At 35.6% G+C, this 20,140-nt stretch overlaps 3 protein-coding genes across 3 annotated transcripts in view; 1 reads left to right on the top strand and 2 right to left on the bottom strand.

Annotated features, from left to right (window-relative positions):
• The window catches only part of Mical (Molecule interacting with CasL), a 39,118-nt gene that overhangs the window by 5,778 nt on the left and 13,200 nt on the right, over positions 1-20,140 (top strand). The window contains exons 2-12 of the mRNA XM_066400308.1: positions 1,006-1,099; positions 13,376-13,565; positions 15,053-15,290; positions 15,467-15,710; positions 15,769-15,909; positions 15,986-16,203; positions 16,413-16,670; positions 16,722-16,927; positions 16,982-17,130; positions 17,394-17,615; positions 17,758-17,885. Of these exons, the coding sequence (XP_066256405.1) occupies positions 13,426-13,565; positions 15,053-15,290; positions 15,467-15,710; positions 15,769-15,909; positions 15,986-16,203; positions 16,413-16,670; positions 16,722-16,927; positions 16,982-17,130; positions 17,394-17,615; positions 17,758-17,885 (1,944 nt within the window). The 5' untranslated portion in view covers positions 1,006-1,099; positions 13,376-13,425. The remainder of the gene's footprint in view (positions 1-1,005; positions 1,100-13,375; positions 13,566-15,052; positions 15,291-15,466; positions 15,711-15,768; positions 15,910-15,985; positions 16,204-16,412; positions 16,671-16,721; positions 16,928-16,981; positions 17,131-17,393; positions 17,616-17,757; positions 17,886-20,140) is intronic.
• LOC136415449 (uncharacterized) lies at positions 3,150-4,120 on the bottom strand. Its single transcript, XM_066400020.1, has 3 exons — positions 3,972-4,120; positions 3,569-3,827; positions 3,150-3,513 (listed from the first exon to the last, which is right to left on the bottom strand). Exons 1-3 carry the CDS (start codon positions 4,076-4,078, stop codon positions 3,286-3,288), a joined length of 594 nt encoding a protein of 197 aa, XP_066256117.1. The 5' UTR covers positions 4,079-4,120; the 3' UTR covers positions 3,150-3,285.
• On the bottom strand, positions 5,284-6,286 carry LOC136415536 (uncharacterized). The gene is made up of 3 exons (XM_066400145.1): positions 6,132-6,286; positions 5,642-5,846; positions 5,284-5,581 (listed from the first exon to the last, which is right to left on the bottom strand). Exons 1-3 carry the CDS (start codon positions 6,230-6,232, stop codon positions 5,363-5,365), a joined length of 525 nt encoding a protein of 174 aa, XP_066256242.1. The 5' UTR covers positions 6,233-6,286; the 3' UTR covers positions 5,284-5,362.

Raw genomic sequence — 20,140 nt, 5'->3', positions numbered from 1 at the left:
AGCTTTAGGCTTTGCGCTGTCCATAAAAGGACGCAATGACCGGTACAACATGCAAGATTAATTAAAACAAAACGATTTTTACTATTATGGTAGTTAAAGGTCATCAGAATCATAAATATTTATTAATATTGGTTATTATTGTTACGGTTTGTAATGAAACGGGGCTGACTTAATCAATGCTTAATCAAATGGGAGTGTGAATGGCCTGATGATTATGAAGAACCAAATAGTCGTCCAAAAAGGTTATTAAGGGCCGCTTAAAGAAGTGCCTTGAAACTGAGCATAAAAATATTTACAAAGACGTTTTGGACTTTAACGACAGGCCTAAATTGGAAGGTCTAAAAGTGAAGTTTATCACGAGCAACGTTTAAATTAAAGTAAATGAGTCGTTATGCTTTTGTAACGTAGTGTGACTGACCTGAACCAGTTGCGGCATACTGTTTGGTTTATGCAGTCGAGTGCATGTCACGGCCTAAAATTGCCATTGGGCCACCGAATTTTCTATGTGGGCCATTAATTCTTCTCACATCGTTCAGAATATTCGAATCGAAGATCGAGAATGCATGTCTGTGCTATTTCATGGAATTATTTTAGTATTTCCTGGAAATCCTTATAGGGAAACTCGTCAGTTATTTTCTTGTCAGGTATTCCAGGGAAATTTGTTTGACCCTCGCTATTTCCGGCACCAGTGGAGCAGTCTGTCACTGTGTTATATCTCTTCTAGTTCACGAGATACGATCGGAGGAATGGAGGAATGTGGAAGGAAAAAAGCCGGCAACATTAATGTTGCCAATGTTCGATCAGTTATCGTTGACACTTACTGGGTCTGCCAGTTCTGCTAAATTTTGCATCAATTTGCTGCTTAATCAAGTTTTCCTCACATTACTCTCAAGGGAAACGAACTTTAAATGCCAGTAAAACCAAACCAGGTTACGGAATTTCGTCGGTGCATTCGTATGGATGACGAATTTAAGTTATATTACAACGTTTGTTCATCTGTTTCAGGTTTCTGTAATGCGATTCTGCCATTGGAATTGTGTAACACAGTCCTCAAATCACTGACAATTGTGATAGTACCACAGATAAAGAGGTAAGTTTAGTAAGTCAGTTGTGGCGTTAGATTTTAAAACTATTGAGCAATAAACGATTTATTTGGGGGTTTTACGGTATTTCTACATTTGGGTGGAGCATCTATAATCGAGACGGGACCATTTAGTTCATCTGAATATGTTTTTAATCCTTACCATGTATTTTGTAATCTCTTTAATAGTCTGATGATCACATAGGTGTTTATAGACTATTTGTTACGACATTCCGTCCAATTTTCCTGCCATTGCTGAGATATACTTCGTTTTAAACATTCTTCGACTACATGGGAAAATTGATGGGTTTGCGATCCCATTTCCGTAAAAGTTTCGTTCGAAAGTGATACTCAAGTATCGTCGAAAATAAGTCCAGTTGTTTCGAAAAATTTTGGACCGAGGCCAGTGGCATTTCACCACAACGACAGTACTCCCGATTTACTTGGATAGTAGGTCAATGTGTGCCATTTTGTAAAAGTACCAAAAATTAAAATTTTACCAAACAAATACACCAACCAAATACAATTATAAATTTATAAATAGCACCAATCCTGCAATATGAGAATTTTCCTTTTAAGCACCTGCCAATGGGTACATATTTGAATTTCCTTTCACTATTCGCACTTTGGTACCGTACCAGAACTGCAGTTTCTACTTCACCGTTAGCTATTAGGATATGAATGAAATGGAATTCGCATGTTACCGTGGATTATTTAACTGGATAATTTCCTGATTATTAGTGGATGATGTGACGCACATGTTTCACCATATTGGGAAGTACATACGTAATTGGTAAAAAAATGACGTGCTCCAATTAGCACTGCTAATAAGGAAATGTATGCTTTGAAATTCTAGTCTAGACGTTTGCTCATGATGGGTGTATTATGTGCATAGAAGTAGGAATAATTAGTATCAATTAAATACAGGGAAATTTCCTCATTAAAATGGTTTATACATTTTGGTTAAGTCAGACATAAGTTGCAGTAAATTGGGTTGTTAGAGTGTGTACGAAATGTAGAAGAAACTACTTTAAAATACCGATAAACTTATCGCAAACTCGCTGGCGAACCCTTTCTATTGAAGAATGGAGTTTCGTTCTTTAGAATTTCGAGGAGAGTTTGATCATTGAATAAATTATCTATTAGAATAAACGTAGTTTGCCGTGACTTTTTGGTTGATCCTGTATCATTTTTATTTTGGGAAATAGATTGGAAAGAACCTTAAAAATTTTGTGTTAGTATTTTTTTGTTCCAGCTGAGTATTCTAGTTTAAGCAATTATCCACCAAAAAAAACGGCCCTTTATGTTTACTGCATTACAAAGTAGTCAGTGGTGGAGATGTTTTTGCCCGGTAAGAACTTTTTTAAATTTTATTTAGAAGGATTATTTAAAACTGTTTTGTATCACACTCGCATGCCTTTGGATTTAACTTGGAATTTATTTAAAATGTGAAACTTCACTATTTTGCTTTTCTGTTAATATACGTTTTACGAATAAAGTTTTCTTACAAAGTTGTCTTATTTTTCGATTTTCTGCCCTCTAAAAAAGAGGTAAATTCAACTTCAACACCCTGTACTTATAGCACTGCTGTGGGTCATCTACTTGTGTAGTTATGTCCTAGGAAGTGATCAAAAACTTAACATTACCATGAAAAAAACCACCTCAAGATGAGAATATTACAATTGTTTTTTTCCTGGGAACAACTCATAGTTATTAAAAACCTTCTTGGGCTTTATTGTATATTTTCTTTTTGTCTCAGCGTTAATTTCCATGTTCTTGAACACGAAAGTTATTGCACCTGCCGTTGATGGGTGTGTGACCATCGCCACTCTCCATTAGGCCGTACTTTCTTTTTTGTGTTGTTACCCGACCTGGGTTAACAATCTTTATGGCATTTAACTGTTGTTTTACGATATACCAAATATTTCACGTGTATTTTCGTGTTTTTCGCATTGACCTGGCTATTAAATTCACTGTTAAACTGGGTATAACCGATGATACAATCGTGATAGATCGCACTTTTGCCGATTCCAAGAATCTTGGATTAGAGCCAAAATTTAAAAATACGTTTCGATGCAATGGGGCATATTATGCATGTTAGTTTCAATTTATATCACAACAGATTATATTACTGAATTAAATGAAACTACAAAATTACCTACGTTCATTTATTGGACTCATTAACATGCAATCGTATTAATACTTTAATGCCCGTATATTTTGACTAAAAATTGGAATCCTCGGTTCCATTGAGATTCCAACTTGATTTTCACATAAGAATACCCGACTCCCCCATCCAAGATCACAGCCCTAGCAGTGGGACCATCCAACCTATGATTGAAGATATGAATGGCTGAAATCCTTTGATACTCAGCGTTGTAATTTACGATTTTTCCTCTTGAAGTCCACCAGCGGGATTCTTTGCGATATATCTTTAAGAAAAACCATCGTTCATTATGTTTTTTTTAAAGAAAATGACCATTTTACCTCTTTGAAGAGAAGTGTGTCTGGGTATTGAATGAGACCTAGTAATAAATTTTCCCCATAGCTGCCATTATAGGTTCCATTGTGATAGGACAAATATGTCGAGTAATTTAAATTCAGGGGGTTGTTGGAGTTGTACGATCCTGTTGGGGGGTGGTTAGCATAGCTGTTGTTGCCATATGGAAGATATTCACCAGCAGGCTGGGTGTTATTAATAGGTTTGGTGTGGTTATAAAGCCACGAGGAATTGAAAATTGGATGGCTGTCAAAAAACACATGGGTAATAAGAAACTTGATTGCAATTGTAACGCCTCATTTGCACGTTGTTCCTCTACACCTAGCTAAGGCTCTTGACCAGGTGGTGGAAATTTTAATAAATTAAAAGTGTTTAGAAAATTAATCTCACCTTTGATTTAAAGCTGCAGCAGGCACTAATACTGGTACATATTGCTGAGCTCTGATCAGAGGTTCAGCTACAAATAGCAGAACTGTTATTATAAGCACTTGTCGCATTTTTATTCGTATTCGAATCGATGAAGATATGATAGTTATCTGTTGCTGTTAAGGTTTTTATACGATCTCAACTTATTGTGACAAACATTGGAATGAGTTCACTTTTTTTAATTAGTAAGGGAGCTCAACTCTGAGCTCTGAAGTTATTAATGTAATACAATTCTATAGAATTCAGCTTTTTTTATATCTTTTGCGATTTTGTAATCCAACATTCGTTGCCATAATTGCTAGTTTAGATGGTACGAAGACTTGGTGATGTGGGATGTTGAATGGTTGTTTCTATGCTATGCATGTGCTTCTGGTCTAAAATTTTATGACATTTTTCTGCGGAAAGAATCATATGACATTTATTTATTAGATAAGAAGAGCAAATTTGCTTTAGGTCCTCGCAAGATCATGTGAAGTAATTAAATACTTATTCATTATATACAAGCATTAATTTTTGCATCGTGGAACTATTAATTTTCTGTTTAAGAAATATCATGTAAACCCTTTCTTAAAAGTGTTAAAAGTCGAACAAATGAAAAAGCTTGATTTGACGGGATTCGAAAGAGTTGTTTATCTCTTTAAGATCGATGATGTTTGAAGATCGCCTGCGAAATATGAAACAGACATTTTCGAAAAAAAACAAATTAAACACATTTTAGAAATTGAGTCGATGAATGCGTGAATGAGTTGAAAAAATAAACCGGTGTTGTAGAAAGGAAGACACTAATTTTGTAAAAATTATCAGACTGATGGTTCTTGAATGATTTTCGAATACAAATTTTGACCATGTTTCGTAAAATCTTGGCAAGGTGTCTAATCCCAAGAATATCATCACCCTGTAGATTTTCCCAATTATTTGAAAAGTGTAATGACGTAGATTGTAAAGATATCTATGCGCTAAAAATTGAAAGTTAAATATGTATGTCAAAAGCGAAACCCAAAAACCAAACAATTAAACTTTTATCACCAAGATTATCTATCACCCTGTATATCGATAATGAAGCTTTGAAAAATACAACTTTATATGAACTTTTCTCTTTATTTTTCGGAGTTCGATCGCCTATTGCATTTTCCTGATTAAAATCTACATCATCCTGCATACATACATAGGTACATTTCGATATCGGCTTCAGTGCAATATGGCACATTACGCAGGTTAATTTCAATTGAACTATATCGAAGTAGATTGTATCACTGAGGGAATTGAAACCACGAAATCAACGGCATTTATTTATTGAACTCTATTTTATTACTGCTATTTTTAATATAATTCTGTATTGCGAATCCATTGAGACCTTAATGTCCGTATATTTGGACTGTAAACTTGAACCCATAGTTGTATTGAGTCTGGAACAAGATTATCGCATTGGAGTACCCAACTCCTCCACTCAAGATTGAAGCTCTAGCAGAGGCACCTTTTAAATTATGATTATAAATACGAATGTGTGAGATCGTATAATATCCTGTGTCGTAAGTTACGAAGTAATCATATACAGCAATAAATCGGATAAATACCTGAAGAAAATCATTGTTTAGGTTAGTTCATTACTTTTTTAAAGATAATTGGTATTTTACATTACTGGCCAGAAGTCTGTCTCCACTTTGAATGCTTCCTAGGAATAAATTTTCTCCATAATTTCCAGTGAATGAGTATTTGGAGGAGAGTTGGGGGAGGTTGGGGATCCCCGATTTCAATACAGGGGATGAGGAGTTGTCTGGATAACTATTGTTGACAAGCATGGTACTGTCGAAAGGCATTAACGGGCTGATAATTATAGGGCTGAAAATAATGTGTTATTAGAAAATTGAGGAGATTGTGACGCCTTATTTGGAGATTGTTCTTATCCATCTGGCTAAGGCTTTTGACCGTGTAAGTTCTATGATTTGGAGATAATCAACTCAAAAAGGACTTTAAAGAGTAAGAATTTATCCAAATTGTGAACCACATAATTTCGGAACAGTTAACTCAAAATTTCATTATGAATTTCTGTATTATTTTGTAGGATTTTTTTTTCGCATATTTTAGAAAATTTCAGATTAAAAACGTGTATGCCTGAAATTTTACCTTTGATTTAGTGCCGCAGCTTGCACCGACATTGATTGTTGTGCACTGAGCAGGCACATAGCTGCAAACACTAGCTCTGCATTTATAACCACTTGTCTCATTTTCGTTAGGTTAGTTATACTTAAAGAAGGAAAATGTACTAATTATGAGTAGTTGTTGGGGCCTTTTATACCATCAAAATGACTTAAACTAAACAATGAAATGTGTGTGTGCCTTGCTTTTTCCTCATACAGTTTTACAAAATTGAGTTTGTTTTGTAATAGACAATATTTTATGTCAGGTGTGTTTGCGATCACTGTTGATTTAAATGGTATTTAGAAGCTTTTCAGGTTGTTGAGAACAATATTACATTTGTCTATTAGATAGATAACAGTAAATTTCGGGAAAATTTATAAAATGCAAACATAAATATTTAGTCGTAAAAATATGAAACGTCATATCGGGGATTTTCCACTTAAAACATGTCAGCTTTTAGGTCCTTTTTGAAGTTGGACAAGTCTCATAAATTCAAAATACAGGGTATCCCAAAATATGGTCAAAAACGTACGTACTTCACAGTGATTCATCATAACAAATGATCATGTTATTTAAAGATACAGTAATACGTGAAAAAATTATTTTGAAGGCCAACAATTTGGTAAGGAAATGCTGGCACTGTTTTGACGTTCTCTATACACATTATTATTTTTTATCTTCTATTTTAGAATGCCCTGTATATGGGTTAAAATATCATAAGATTGGCATAATGTAAGAAATTTCAATCTGTCAAGCCAGAAAAAAGTCTGACTAATATACTTAACCACTACAAAATAGGATACATGGTAAAGAAGCCGGTTGCTTTGGAATTTTCAAGCATAGTGCGGCAAGGAGGCACATAATGGGTAAAAAATGTTAACTGTTAAAAATGATAAGTTTGAGCACTTCTCTTTACCTCTTGTTAATTTTTTTTTGCATAATTAGTAATGATTATTGGTTTTTCTTTCTCAAACAGTGTAAACCCATAAGATATTTTTCGACACGTTTTTTTATTTAATTGTGTCATATTTTCCTGATATTTTGATCTGAAAAATAAAAAGTTTAGGGATTATTGTTTATTGTAATATTTCGATTTTTTTACCACGGTGCATGCAAAAATCAAACACTGCAGCTGTGTAGCAAATAGAGTGAGTTTCGGAAAAAACAGACAAACTCTGAAGATTTTAGTTCAGGTTAGTAAAATAAATGACAAACTTCAATAAAGTAGTTTTACATTTACTCAGTTTTTGTAAAAATTTGATTTCCCTACCATATGTTATGTACATACAGTTAATTTTGTTATTTTGCCAGTCAAATCCGACGCAGTTTTCAACGTAAAATTAGTCACCGCCTTAAACAAAATTTAAAAATAAATAAAAAACTTAATATTCTATGCTTTTGTGCAGTTTAATCCTAAATCAAACGAGATTACACAAACGTCATTTGATATATGATATCAAAAATCACTTTACGAGTTTTTGCTTTGCAGTTTAGCACATATTATATGGAATACAAAATATTATATGGTATGATTGTCCTACTTGGTAATCTCATTGATTGATAGAAACTTATCGATGGTTGAATTGCCAGTTTCAAGAAATTGCGACTGGTTCTGCCCAGCCCAAACCCACAGACCTACTTACATACCGACCGACCATCTCTAGAGGAAGTCGTTTGTGTTTGTTCCCAGAGTAGCATTTTATAATTTTTCCGGTGTTAAAATTATTGTTTTGTCAATCAGAGCTCCAGTCTTCTTAATTAAACTTGATCAAATTTCTTCCTCCCCCTGAAGTGTTAAATTCGCCCCACAGCTGTCTCATTAGGACTGTCAATTTCATTAGAGGCGTGAGTAAATAGGCGGGCACGTGTTCTTTAATGTTTGTCATTTAAGAACGTGTGGTTGGAGTTCTTTCTGATTGTTTTTGGAATCGTATAGTGCGTGCCTGTGTACGGCTGCACGTTAATCTTACATAACTCCAAACTAATTATAATCCAACTTTACATGTACATGCTCGCGTATTTACACGCTTCGTATACCTACATATACATATGGGCTTCTGCTTTTGTATATAAATTTTACATAGTTACTATAGAAATTCCTCACGTAAACTTCTCTGATCTCTATGAATAAGTCTAATTAGTATCAGAGACATGCGGACGACACACTCCTACACTATTGTCGTCGTGCCAAAATCAACAGCATTCAATGGTAATTACCCTCCTCACGCAATAAAATAGCGGTTTCCTAATACGTTTTTTATGTTACTGCAATAAAAAATGAGACCAATTGACGGGAATTAATCATCACTTATTATTCAACGTATCATTACCATTTAAAGAAAACAATGGGCGGGTCACAAGTACCATATAACTGTTTCATGCTCCATTGGTTTTACATCGTTGGGATTTTCAGCTTGAGATTCAGATAGTCGAGAAAAAAATATATAGATGCTAGATAAGGCTTTCCTGTATCACCAGGAGGTCGTGAATATTTCAGACAAGCAGGATTTTCTACTGGAACTATAATGGTATTGATTGGGTTATGCTCCCTTGCGGTTTTATTCATATAGTATGTAATGCAATATACGCATGAAATTTTAGTAAAATCGAATTCAAGGCATATTTTATGGGTCAAATCCCTCTAAGCGCCACATAAGGACAACAAACCCATCGTCAGGTTGTCAATTACAGGTTTGGCGCTCAAATGAAGCATTCTCCGACCCATTGTTCTCCATCAGGGTAAATAAACTCTCTCAATTCACCTGTGGTTGGTGACTGCTTTTATCACTATTAAGCCTCTGTTATTATTTCGGGTCACAGACGCTTTTCAATGTCAATGCTGTTGGTCGCATATTGATCAATGATCAGGCTTTAATATGTATGAAAATCGGCTGAAAACACGTTGTGAAGCGGTTGCCTTGGTCAAAATGGATAATTTTCTGTTGAAGATTTCTATGCATTTCCTGAAATTCGCTATGGTAGATTCCTGAAAACTAAGCTCGAATTTCTAGAGGGACTAAACGAAGGGTTAAATCGTGAAACTTCTAAATAATTGGTCGATTTCTTTCTAGTGGTAGAGGCGCAACTCCTCTTGGTAGAAGTGCTGAGATATCGATATATTGGCCCAAACATATTGATTTACCAATATTTTCATCATCCAAGACACTACGCTACAATCAAGACGTTGGGAATTCAACATTTGTGTAATCAAGCTAAGCCACTTTGACTGTCCTCCTTTAAGAATTTAAGATTTAAAACTTCTCCGTGTTAACGAATCACTTTTCACCTAAAACTTAAGTACTTCAAATCTAATAAGGCAATTCCTCTTAGCGCAAAGAAAAGCGGTTTCTGTGCGTGATAAAATTCCTTTTCACTTGTCCATGGCCGAAGAGAATGCCATGCAACAAGTTCAAGCTCCATATGGAAATCAGCTAAAGAAAGCATAAAGGCCTTTTTTGTTTATGTTGATCCATACCTTCGTCACTTTCTTCTTTTTTTATTTTTATTTAAATGTCCTGTCCTAGAAGCGGTCAGCTGTCTAGCATAATTAAATCACAGTTTAAAGATACCTTTCTACACTAATCATCAATCATATGCTAATCGACTTACTTTTGATTTTAATAGTATAATGAATAAATAATTAAATCAGTTTTGCTCTCTCTATTAATCAAGTGTATCGTATAAAAATATTAATTACTACGATGAAAGTGATATTAGGATGGAGACCGCCTTTCCACGTTTTGTCTCGATGTATGTATATATTTTTTTGGTGATAAATGCGTTAAAAATTGTGCTTGAAATGTTTTAGCAAATCGTCATTATTGTTTTCGTCCATAAATCTGAAGAAAAAACTAGGTTTTTAGCTTGAACTTTATTTCATTAATTCACGAAATCAATCGTTTATTAATTCATCTGTAAGTTCGTTCATCGTTTACCTGCAATGTTCAAAAAATATCACAAAAATAAACTCAAATACTAGTGATAGTTTTATCTGAATCGGTTGTTATGAGTAAACTAATAGGACGAAGTATGGGGCAATCAGGATTAAAACAGCGCCTAAAACATTGCTTTAAAGCAGCTTAAAATAGCAGGAAAGAGCTCGACGTTAACAAACACTTCAGTGTATGTTTATGGCAGGTTATTGATTCTGTGTTTTGCCATGTAGGTGCAATTATGCCGCCTGAACATGTCAGTTAACACAGGTAGGAAGTTTACATTTTAACTCAATCACGAGGGACATATTGTTTTTCGGGGCAATGCAGTTGAAGCAGGAATTAACGTAGAGAATAATAGACTTGATGGGACATGATTATAAAACCAGATTGAATGCGAGCGATTTGGCGACATAGATTATGGATAATGCCACGGAAATGGGATTGGTAGAGTTGCTTGCTGCGTTAATGATACTGATAGGATTGTTATGGAATATAGAGTTCCTCAGTACGTTACAGTTATAAATAAATTTGTCAAGCATATACCCATTTATCTCATCGAACCTCATAAGAATATTCCCCATAAAGCCGAACTATCTGGTAGTACAGCGGAACTGTTTTTACTGAAATTTGGAGCAATCAACAGAAAAAAATAAATAAATTATCATACGGCCGTGTTCCTTCGGAACGAGGATTTGTTTAGACAAAGTACCTCCCTATTAACCATAAAACTTCGCAGTTACTAAATCAACAAAGCATCTGGTTAGAATTTTTGAAACGGCAGTTAAGCGCGTTAAGCTAATAAGTCTATTTCTGAATTTTTGTGCGAGTGGGTCGGGATTTGAGTCATCAAGATGCCAGGAAACATCTAGATTTATTTTAGAACGTTTTGCGATGAACCTTTCCAAAAAGTACAAAGTCAAATATTTCTATAAAATTAGTTTCTAAGTTGGGAGAATGGAAGTATTTTTGGCTTCCGAAGCGTTGTCGCAAGTGAGGAAAGATAATAATAACAAAAATTAATTTACTGTTTTTAAACATTTTTTTAGACAAAAAACCTATTAGAAGAACATTTAAACATTCAAAAATTAAAAATGAATCTTAATTATTAATTTAAGATATACCGGTAGGTGAATTTTGGGTTTTTCCGCTTAAACTTGTGAAGACAAATTGTCTGTTACCATGTCTTGCAGAATAAGCTAAATAGAAAAACCCGCACACCTCTAACATTTAAAACTAAGAAGTCTTTGAAAATCGCCTAAAAATTTGAAGAAAGATCTGCCAGAGCTGTTACACATAAATCAAAGAACGTACATATTTTGCTGCTTGCCTGTCTTACGAACGTGCACTATATATCATACTGTTGCCGTTCTTTTTGGATTTCTTGCAACCCCCAAGTTATGAGAAATCTAATACTATATTTCTCATATGCCTAATGTAGTAAAAATAGCGCGTTGGATTGTTATTTTTCTGTATTAAAAATGGAAATTAAACTTTTTTTCATGAGCTTTAACTTGTCTCTGTGATTTTTTCAGAACATACAGCTTCCCAGTTCGTACTCGTATCTAGCTATTCATACTTTTCAGACTCCTAAAAATGCGTTTTCACTCAATTCGACATTTATGATGTTAATCAATCATGTTGGGGATCGAAGGTACTTTACTGGATAAAAAGTGGGAATTTGCATTTTAAATATATGACTTCCAAGCCTCACTCTTGATTGATATCATAGTGAATCTGTTCCTGTAAACTACTGCGTCATTTAGTCAAACTTGCAGTTTGCATCAACTAAAGTGACACGAGTTTACCTTCAATCTCGGTTTATTGATCAAATTTGTTATACAACTTTGGACAAAATACCGAGTTTGAAGGCCAAGTTCATTGGTCAACGCCTAATCCGCGTAACTCAAATTTTAATGTCGATTAGAATTTTTCGCTGAAAATTCTTAAATACGTAGAAATCGTTTAAGGTTTTACTTGGTGTGTCATAAATGAATGAAAGTCCATCAGTCTGTCTTTCTTACACTGTCCATCTTCAACTCGTTATACTCAGAAAACACCATTTTCTGGTTGATTCGGAATTTTTCGCACTCCAATATGGGACTGCGTAATAATCTACATGCCAGATGTTTCTTGTTCTAGGAATTTGAGGAGAAAAAATTGCTCCTGCAAGATTTTCATCTTCTCTGTGACTTACACCCATTTATGATTGTTCAGATTATTATGTTATACGCGTTCTAGGTCTCTGATTTTGCAACAAATTGCTCAGCTGGTCATGATGTCATGACGTAATAAGCGATTAAACTGCAATTTTCATACCGACATGCTTGCATATTTTTATAACTAATGGCCATGCACATAGCTTAAAATACTTCCGACCGCAAGAACTTCCGTTCATGCACTCGCATTGCTACATTTGCTGTTTTTCCAGGGTTTCACACTCAGGCAATAAGTTCTATGTGTTTGAAGCCTTGTTCATTTCTTGGCCAATTTGTGACTCATGTCTCCCTATGTAAAGGGTGGATGTTATTTTCACTTAGTTTTAACTGACAATAGGATGCAATTTCACCGCTTCAACAAACCCTTATTGTGTCTGAGGCGTTATTTCTAAGAAATTCTAAGGATGATAAAAGGAAAAAAAATCAGCTATAATGTGACTCATCACTCCTTTGATAAAGAAATTTGATAAAATTGGGAAATCTTAAAAGCATTATGATTTCTAATGTGAGATAGTTATTCGGTTATTTACTGCGAAATTCCAAATTGCCGTTTCCTGATACCGAACCAATTAGTTGTAATTTATATGACGTTATCAGCGCGCATTGCCACTCGAGTGGGTTTAATAATAAATTTAATATTCTATTCCTTTTTATTATAAGCAAAATTACAAGTTGATTGTAATCAAAATTAATGGCCTTGAAAGGTTTTTGCGGGTTTTCATCAATATCTCAATCGCATTGGAATTTTTTGCTGTTAATCAGGCATCATAAATTTTCTTAATATATTCCTGGCATTTTCCTGGTAATGTTGCAATAACACAGATATTATTTATCAACATTCTTGACAAAACATTGCAGAGATTATTCAAATTTAAAACCATTTTATCGTTTTGGCACAGGCATTTAGTTTCGATGACAGGCAGATCTCGAAAATAGCCTCTAATTAATTACTATCCCATTGACTGTGAGTAACAATGCAACGATACAACGATCTTCTTGTTTTAATAAAAATATAAGTTTTGTAGTACGAACAAAGGGATTAATAAGAGTATAGTAATTAAATATTTTATTGTTCCAGAACCTCCACGCTGCCTCCCACGTTAGATGCCCCACACGTAGTCCGCCCCGATGGACCGCCACAGTGGCGGGGGGCTACCGCCCCACCTACGAGGGCGTCCCGTCTCCGGCTCGGAGGCGGCGCACGCCAACGAATACTTCGAGCACTTCTTGAACGCCACTACTCTTAAGAATATTCTAGGTTACCATAGGTAAAAATCGTTAACTTTTTACTCCAACAAATCTACCCCTTAACGCCGTGTAACGACGTAATCCATGAGTCCATGTGATATCGATAAACTATCATTTCATGAAAAACTAAGTGGGTAGTTAATTTTTGACTAAAACGTATTTCCAAGAGTGAACAGTAGTACCTACTTACTCTTTTTTGGAAATGTCTATCCAGTTCAAATTAGCTTTGTTCTCGGCTTTGCCTATGCATAATTCAAAAATAGAATATTTCTACATTGGGCATAATGAATTATTCTTCGGCAGAAGACAAATCCGAGGCCAAATTCTATAAAAATGACGTCACCCAATTTTAAATTTGAAGCCAGAAATGCAACGATCTGGATATTTGCCTGAAAATTTTTGAAATTTAATTTATTGTTCGGAATTCGTTAGAGACAGTCTTCATGCTGTGCCAATTTCTGAAATTGCAATTTGTGGCATTAATATTTAATTTGTTGGACAAATCAAACGGGACAACATATAATGCTTTATGATCAAATGAGAGGTGCTTTAAATATTTGAAAGTTCATCTCCATTAATAAATTTATCCAATAATTCCTTAATTAAAACATCATTTTTTTCTAAGATGTAGTCATTTTCAGAACAGATCTTTTGTTAAGTTTAATGAGAATTTTGACTTTATGTTCAATATAATGGTAATGTAACTTATTAATTAGTCACAATCAGAAATTTTTCTTTTCTGAACATTATTAAAACTTTATAACAGACTATATATCGATTCATGGAAATATTCGATTTTTCAAGTTTATTTTATCCCATAAAAGGGTGTTTAAAAATCGATTTAAACCTTTATAAATTTTGCATTACACTATGAATGCTTTTAACATGATTCCCGAGTTTGCTTTATTATTCCAGGGTTAACTTATTCTGGTATTATTTTAGAATTGGCTTATTTTGGCAATATCCCAACGTTAGCTTATTCCTTTGAAAATTATTCGCTTGTGTTATAAGTTCTTAGATTTTTAGAAATTGGTTTAAATCGGCAATTTAAATCTAGAAATTTATATCACTCAAAGGTCGTTCTTTTTAAATAGAAATCTTATTTTTTCTTATTATTTTATTTTGCTTGCAAGTCTAAGGACTTTCCTTACTCGTACCTATCTTGAACAATTTTAAATTCTTTGCCTATAAAGGTAACAAAATTTTGTCTTTTAGCTCATACTGTGTGCATTAAATAAATACCTTTGACATCAATCTATTTTTTAATTGAATTTATGCAGGAACATGCGAACCCACTGTATGATGTATTATTTACTTACATAATCCAATTTTTTTATATCAATTTAATCCTAAAATAACCATTTCCCAATATAAATATATCAATATCTCAATTAACAACAATCTACAAATGATAGTCATAAACATTATTATCAAAAATCTATACGTGGGATTAAATGACTATCGGTAAATTCCCCTAGACTGGTTTTTAATATTATGATGTTATCAGGTCCATGTCCGAACTGCTCCACCTAAAACCCAATGTGTTTCCCCAATTTTATCCAAAACTTCGAGCTAACCTCACTTCGTGGAAAGCGAAGGCGCTGTGGAAGAAATTCGACGCTAGGATATCCCACAAATGCTATGGAAAGGGTAAGGCCTGTGCGGGTACCAGGGTACTAGTGATTGGGGCCGGCCCTTGCGGTCTCAGAACCGCCATTGAGGCTCAGTTATTGGGTGCTAAAGTGGTAAGTTGGATATTCGTTTAAACTAACAAAAAGTTCAAACCGAACAACTAAAAAAAATCTGACATTTTCATGATTTCGAATTTAAATTCCCTTATTTCGTTCTAAAAAAAAGTCACCTATGTAGATATCACAATTACGATTTACAAGTGATATTAAAGTTACTTGTTTTGGTGAAGGTGGTCGTGGAGAAACGTGACCGTCTCTCTCGCAACAATGTGCTCCATTTGTGGCCCTTTGTGATAGAGGACCTGCGCATGCTGGGGGCCAAAAAGTTTTTCGGCAAATTCTGCGCGGGCGCCATAGATCATATCAGTATTAGGCAGTTGCAGTGCATCCTACTTAAAGTGGCTTTACTATTAGGTGTAGAAATCCACACGGAAGTTAGCTTTGAGGGACTAATAGAGCCCAGTGCAACTGACAGTAAGTTGCCTTCAACGTCTTTCTAAACTTGAGGATTTCATGTTTTTATATCCTTTAGAGGTCGGTTGGAGGGCGGAAATTAAGCCGGAAAACCACCCGATGGGTCAGTACGAGTTCGATGCCATTATTGGAGCTGATGGAAAGAGGAACACCCTGCAAGGTTTTAAGCGCAAGGAGTTTCGCGGGAAGTTGGCTATTGGTACGTGGGGCAGAAAGATTTTAGTGTTAGGTAGTCGTTCTTTGTTTTTGAATATTCTTGATTGTCTCATTTGCAGCCATCACCGCGAACTTCATAAACAAGAAAACAGAAGCCGAGGCCAGCGTGGAAGAAATAAGCGGCGTTGCCTTCATTTTCAACCAAAAATTCTTCAAAGACTTGCAGGCCGAAACAAGGATCGACTTGGAAAATATTGTTTATTACAAGGACGACACTCACTACTTCGTTATGACCGCCAAGAAAGCCAGTTTATTGGAAAAGGGCGTTATTAAACAGGTGTGTTTTTACGGTGGACGGGGATTGAAACAGAAAAAACTATAGGTATAGACGTTTTACAATCTGGGTTCGTTGTCAGTAGGCACCATATCAAGATGAGAAAATTACATCTCTACAGGATAAATTTCAATAATTTCGCATCTTTTTGTTATTTTATTTGGGGAACCTATATTGATACTTGAAGTAAATTGTTCTTATTTTTTTTTTAGGATCTAAGCGACACAGAAAAGCTACTGGCCCCCGAAAACGTGGACAGGGAGGCGTTGCAAAATTACGCTCGTCAGGCCGCGGATTTTAGTACTAATTATCAACTGCCCGAATTGGATTTTGCGGTAAATCACTATGGACAACCAGACGTAGCCATGTTCGATTTCACATCCATGTACGCAGCGGAATATGCCTCGAAAGTAGTCGAAAGAAATGGATGTAGACTATTGATGATCCTGGTGGGGGACAGTTTACTTGAAGTGAGTTTTTTTATTCTTATGGAGATATGTTTCTCACACAGATTATTACAGCCGTTTTGGCCCACCGGATCCGGTTGTGCCAGAGGTTTCCTCTCGTCCCTGGACGCAGCTTGGGCTATTCGCAGTTATTGTTCCGGGCAAATGACACCTCTGGATGTTTTAGCGGAGAGGGAGTCGATTTACAGACTGTTGGCGCAGACCACGCCGGATAACCTCAATAAGGACTGGAAGGCTTATACGTTGGATCCGGCAACAAGGTCGGATAATGTTGGTTTATTTCATTACACAAGTCATTATTTTCGAATATTTAGGTACCCGAATCTCAATAAGAGCGTCGTGACTTCGCACCAAACTGTGTGCTTGTATGACGCGGACAACTCTGAGAGTATTGAAAAAATGAAACGCGCCTCTTTGGAAGCAATGAGCAGGCAGGAGCACATGCCCAAAAAGCGAAGAAGAGGTAAAATCCATTAAAATAAGTATGTTTAATACCATTGATTGAACCGAGGCATGCCATCGATTTCTGGCAATTCGCCCTCGCGTCAAAAAAGCGATATGCGTCATCGTTGCAGCACTTCTTTGCATGTCCGAACAGATCTCAAAGAAGCACTTGGAATCCAGTTATCAAAATATGTAAATTCTGTGCTACGCGCTTTTTTAGCATTTGACTGTTTTTTTCAACTCGATTCAAATTCAGAATTTTCAATGAAAGCAATTTCCCAGGGAACGTCGACAATGAAGTGCTGCTCAATTGGGTGATTGAGCAGCTACGAGGACACGAAGAAATTGCAATCACCGACCTGAACTCGGTTTTCCGGAACGGAAAAGCTCTATGTGCAATCATACATCACTACCGACCCGATCTCCTCGACTATAGTGCAATTAAGGACAACGAACCGGCCAAGTGCAACCAATTAGCTATGGATATCTTAGAGAAAGACTTGGGTAAGGGACCTCTACTAAAACTACCTTTGAGGTAAAAGGTTTTGACATATTTTTCGTTGCTATGACCTACGAACGTGAAAGTCAAAAACCATGGGATTTTGAAGATTATTTCTTCGGAATTGTATCGTTTTTTCTCATGCAGGCTTGCCTCCTTTTATGACTGGAGAGGAAATCACCAAAACCGAAGACTTCCTAGCCATGACCACTTATTTAACCCAGGTCTACGACACTTTTCGGGGCGAGATTCCTCATATTAAACACCCGAAGTTGGTAAGTAATCAATAATCTTAAGGCTGGGTAATGGCTGGTAAACTGAAGCAAAAGATCTCAAGGCGTCTTTTTTTCGTTTCTAGTTCCAGAAATTAATGAAACATTCCTCGAAAATTCCCAAACCCTCGCGAACCCAAAAAGCCTCATTCTCATTCGCTTTTCTCGAGAAATTGCAAGCAAAATACAATCAATTTACTGTAGTCAATCAAGAACTTGTTAATTCTAAACATAAATGCGCCGGAGATGGAGTATCAGTAGGTAGGGAAAAGAAATCTGAAAGTCTGCGACATTTGTTGAAGAAAATTTCGGTTAAAGCGCACACTAAAGGTCTTGTTACTGGTAAACAGAGGCAGTTGATTAGTGATGATTTGACAGTAATTTCCAATGCTAAAGGCTCCAAAAGTTCAGTGAAAAGAGAGCATAAATGCCATCACGTTTACGTAGAAGCTCAAAAATCCTTGAACGAGAAGACTTCTTCTGTTACTACCAATTTGAAGAGTTTGAAGAGTCTTGAAAAGAGGAGGCACATAAGGCATCGTGCAAGTGTCGATCTTTTTGATACAACTTATAATGATGAAAGAGGCATATACGTACCGAAAAAGGTTGAAAATGAAATAATCAAAACATCGAAAAAGCTGATAAAGAGCAACTCAGTACATGTCCACAAGGGTTCATTTTTACTCTTCACCGTGTCGTTGCAATGATTTCAATATTTTTAGATAAAAAATTGAAAAAGTTTAAATCAAGAAACATTCCTCTGTGTGTTAATTTGACCTTATCGAAAACGAAACTAAAAATGAAGGAAAGCAAGCTGTCGGTGATAGCTGAAAATTTTGATGAAAAGTGCCAGGAGAAAAATTGGTTTTTCTCGACGCCTTTAAAGAATAAGGAGAAGAAAAATAGCAAAAAAGAGCTTTCAGAGGCCGATAATAATGTTGTAAATTTACGCGATTGTGTCTCAATACGAAAAGATGCGGATGTAAATTTGGAGCGGTCTCAAGTGAACCTTTATCAGTGTGAAACTTTCGTGGACGATTCTTTGGAATGCATGACTCTTCCCAAAAAACCAACTTTAAAAGTCTCTGAAAGCCCTTGTAGTTCTATGGTAAGTGTTTATCGGAAGTGGAGAGATCTATCTTTAGTTAGCCTCAATCACTGTACAAAGATGTGACGAATATAGAAAATAGCTGAATATTTCTATGAAATAGTCGAATTACCGGAAAATATTCGAAAATCCTCACATTCACAAGCTATAAAATAACATTATTGCATATAGAACGGTTTGCAGCAGTGATTGCAGAACACTACATTAAAATTCGGCCGGAAAATGAGAAACTTCAGTTCCAAATTCGTTGTAGTACCTACATACTAAAAGTAATAGATATTTAAATTCAATTCGATAAAACAATTATAAATAGTTTTCTCTATATGATGTTGTCCATAATACCCTTCTAGTAATTGCAATATTTATATTGATATAGTCATAATAATTATATCTCAACAATTTAAGACCGCATCGGTAAAGCTGATCAAAGAAGAACCCAATCAAACTCTACACTTAGTAGAACCTACTGCGAGTTCACCTCTTACTTCTACTAAGCACTTGACAGCTTCGATTCCGAACGTGAAAACCATAGAACCTAGCATTAACACTATATTCGGCACTAAGAGCTACAGCCCTCTACAAATTATCCGAAAGCATCAACTACTCAAAAAGCGACAGTTGGACTTAGTGGCAAAAGAAAAGTTATCGCCTTCCTTTCACTCCCGATTAAAAAACAGGATGCATCTACCGTCTTTCGTGAAGGTACCAGGCGACGTTACAAGAAGCAAAGATCTTGAAGGCGTTAATAAAAATAATTTGTGGTCTCGAGAGTCACACACATCAAGTACTGGATCGGTAAACATCGAAATTATTCACACATCTGATAGCAATCAAATTTCCTGCGAGAACGTCGAATACAGATCTTCTCGTAATTTGGTTAAAATCACCTCCAAAGGAATTGTTCCCCCTCGGCTTAATATACCAGAGAGGGTCGCGATTAAAGACTCCAAAAACCGGCTGATGATTTTCGATAAAAGTAGTCAAACCGTCTTTAATCCTCCAAATCACTGCATGTTTAAAAAGCATAAATCACATGTAAGGAGTAAGAAATTAGAGCAAATTTTTGAGAACAAAAAAAAATCCCTCAAAGGAAACGTGAATTCTTGCCGGGACAACGCCAGAAGCATCCTGTGTCTTAAATTAGGAAAGC

The sequence above is a fragment of the Euwallacea similis genome, chromosome 20 (assembly GCF_039881205.1).
Source record: "Euwallacea similis isolate ESF13 chromosome 20, ESF131.1, whole genome shotgun sequence".
In the NCBI taxonomy this organism is placed as follows: Eukaryota; Metazoa; Arthropoda; class Insecta; order Coleoptera; family Curculionidae; genus Euwallacea; species Euwallacea similis.
The sequence above is the reverse complement of the archived record's forward strand: the minus strand, read 5'-3'. Positions and strand labels throughout refer to the sequence as shown.